General features: G+C 44.2%; 1 protein-coding gene across 1 annotated transcript; it reads right to left on the reverse strand.

Annotated features, from left to right (window-relative positions):
- Positions 1–943: 943 nt before the first annotated feature.
- On the reverse strand, positions 944–1,743 carry LOC110125925 (dolichyl-diphosphooligosaccharide--protein glycosyltransferase subunit 4-like). The gene is made up of 2 exons (XM_070467092.1): positions 1,642–1,743; positions 944–1,066 (listed from the first exon to the last, which is right to left on the reverse strand). Exons 1-2 carry the CDS (start codon positions 1,741–1,743, stop codon positions 944–946), a joined length of 225 nt encoding a protein of 74 aa, XP_070323193.1.
- Between the last annotated feature and the right edge of the window lie 1,466 nt (positions 1,744–3,209).

Raw genomic sequence — 3,209 nt, forward strand, 5'->3', positions numbered from 1 at the left:
GTCATTGCAGACGTGCAGAGCAGGGACAAATCTGTGTCGTCCAACAGGCAAGTTCCCAGCTAAGGTCAAACAAAGCAGTCCCCTGCCTCCCTGCTTTTAGCTCTCAGCCTGTAAATAAGTGTCCTCTTTGCACTCTATTTAGTGCCATGTCTTGCAAAATTTTGTGCTTTTTGTTGACAATTTGTTGCATAAAACTGCCTCCAATCTTAGTGCTGAAGAGCTGTCTAGCATTCCTGGGCATGCAAAAGAACTTTGATGTTCCTTACAGAGGAGACACAGGTGCTCTTAGATGAGCTTTGTTCAGGCATGAGTTCTAATGCTGTTGGCTATGAGCTCAGTGAAAATGAATCAACAATACAATTACATAAAATGTCTTTAAACAGAAATGGTTAAGTTATATATGTGTTCACCAGTTGATGAAAATATTGTGAACAGAGCTTGCAGGAACCTAACCCTGCATTTCCCCCAGGAACCATAGTTTAGTATCTGTTAATTCAGGGTTTGTGGCAACTTTATAGAACATAACTACTATCAGTAACAAGAATCAACTGTTTCTATGTCTTGTATTTCCTACACCAACGACAGAATACAAGATGCACTGTTCTGTACTATATGAATATATTTAACAATATTCACAGAGATCTTGCTGTTAGTTTGCATTCATTCTTTTTTGGGGGGGGGTACCACAAAAAATCTATACTTCTATATTGGGGGGAAGGAGTAGAAAAGAAATTAGCCCCTATACTGGACCCTATTCAATGGGAGCTTCTTTTTCCATAGGGTTAAGGAAGACTTTGAGGAAATAAAAGTTGTTTGGAAAAGTCCATGCGTAGTTGCTTTGTATGTTGTGATGGGTAAAAGGGATGAAGTGCGAAGGCCCCTCACACCCTCCATCTTGCTTCAGACTATGTCCTGGAACCCTGGGGCAGAGAAAGCGCCGCTTTCATTCCTGCTTCCTGGGATTGTTGACGGCTGTGTAGTGACAGAGAACAACAAGCAGCAACAGTGGGACACCCAGCATGTTGGCGAAGATGGAGAGCTGCACATCCGGGAGCACGCATATCAGCTGGGCTCAGCTCCAGGCATGGTCTGCATACTACCTGGAGGTAGGGAGCCGGGACCGGAAGTTTGCAGTGCCCTGAATTCATTCTTTATTCATTCTTTTTTTTTTTTCCAATCAGGTGAACAAAACATGGTCTATGGAGATCAGCCTCTTTTCTCAGTCACCCCAGGGCTCACTCAGTGGGCCCATATAACCAGCTGGCCACAGTAGGGGGTTTTGTGGGCATTTGGGGTTTTTTGGTTGCTTTTTTTTTTTTTTTTGCTGTTCATTCTTTTGAACAGATGCCTGGGATTCACCATATGAGTGTTTCCTAATTAGTCTAACTAATCTTCTAGCGACAAACATTTGTATTTTATCTTTTCAAAATGTCACAGTCTTGCATATAGTACTTCTGTGGCATCTCCTGGTTCCTGGGATAAAATTTTAAATCCTTACTTCTCAGTAGTTAAGACTAGGTGTTTCCAGTGCAGTGGGTGAGGGTCTGATCCATGGTTAGAAAACTAAATCCCACATGCCATGTGGTATGGCCAAAAAAAAAAATTTAAAGCCCTTATCCATGACTTGCCAGACAGTCTCACACAGCGTGCTGGTATCTGCAGGTCTCCCCTCCAGCCTTCTTGCACCCCTGGTTCTATCCACACTGCCTGCTGCCACAGCGCATGTGCACAAACTTTCCTCATGGGACATTGTCCCTCAGCCTGATTAACTATCCTCTTTCTTGAAACCTCTGCCTCACAGTTTTTGTTCACCAATGTGTTACCATGGGGACCTGGCACAGAATCTGGCATGGAGAATATATTCAATACACTCAAGTTAAACAATGGAAAGAATGAGGTGGGAGGCAGCCCAGGAGGGAAGCCAGCTGGTGAGAATTATGTTTACGTGGCTCTCTTTTGACCAAACACTTGGTCTTAAATGCTTACTAGAATGAAAACAGCACAGCTGACTTATCTCCTGTCAGGCTCTCAGCTCATTAGCACTGGAGTGATTTCTGTTGAACTAGACATGTAATGATGCTGGGAAGTCAGAATGCCCTGCAGAGTGACCCTGAGGAGGTCACAATACCTTTCTGTGCCAGTTCTTCCCCATGGAAGGAGGTGATAATGTCTGGATCTGCCTTGTTGGAAGCAAAACACTTAGGCACATCCCAGGGGCTCTCTTCTCTCCCTCTAGCTCCTGCCATCTTTTGAAGTTTTCCATAATATCTTAAGACATTATGGAAAAACTCTGACAAATTTTAGAGTTTAGATATGTTAACTAATGTGCTAACATTAACTAATGTTAATGTGCTAACATTAACTAATAACTAATGTGTTAACAACTTTTTCCATAACATCTTAAGATGTTATGGAAAAACTAACAAACTTTTTCACCAACCCAATATAAAGCATTGCCCTTGTCCTGGAAGGACAGGTGGCTCAGACGGTAAAGAATCCACCTGAAATGCGGGAAACCTGGGTTTGATACCTGGGTTGGGAAAATCCTGGAGGAGGGCATAGCAACCCACCCCAGTATTCTTGCCTGGAGAATCCCCATGGACAGAGGAGCCTGGTGAGCTACAGTCCATGGGGTCACAAAGAGTGAGACACGACTAAGTAACTAAGCATAGCGCACTATCCTCAAGGATATACTCAGCATATTGACTCAGAAGAAAAGATTTGAATACAAAGATCCAGGGACAAGTCACCATTCCCCCACAGGCTTTCTCCTACTCTCCCTCCAGCCAAGAGATGCCTGCTGGCATCAAGCAAAAGGGAGGGATCCAAAGAGGAGGTGTCTTAGCCCAAGTGTTTTTCCACCTCCCCAGGGGCAGATTGCACATCCCTGAGCAGGGAGGGGCAGAGCGTTGTCAAGACCATCACCAGGTCTTTGGCTCATTTCCACCTTCGAATGACTGATACTATTCTCGTGGTTTCTCTAAAACTATATGAACCTTGTGGTTAAACCCACATCCTTCCTCTCTGCCCAAAGGCCCCCAGTCACATCCTCTCAATGACCACCATCACTTTTCTTCTGTTTTTGGTTGCAAAATGAATCCAACTAGCTCACATAGAAGGTCTGAGAGAAAGAGGGAGTGAGCATACACAGGGATCTCGTACACCCAGAATCCAAACAACTACTTCTCCCCACCTACCAACCTCCTCCC

The sequence above is a fragment of the Odocoileus virginianus genome, chromosome 4 (genome assembly GCF_023699985.2).
Source record: "Odocoileus virginianus isolate 20LAN1187 ecotype Illinois chromosome 4, Ovbor_1.2, whole genome shotgun sequence".
Lineage (NCBI taxonomy): Eukaryota > Metazoa > Chordata > Mammalia > Artiodactyla > Cervidae > Odocoileus > Odocoileus virginianus.

Excerpts from the sequence above, each read along its gene's own strand:
- LOC110125925 (XM_070467092.1), bottom strand. The coding sequence starts at position 1,743 with ATGAGGAAAGTTTGTGCACATGCGCTGTGGCAGCAGGCAGTGTGGATA. Across the intron at positions 1,067-1,641 it reads TGCAGATACCAGCACGCTGT|CTGATATGCGTGCTCCCGGA; the intron begins GTGAGACTGTCT and ends AGCTGAGCCCAG.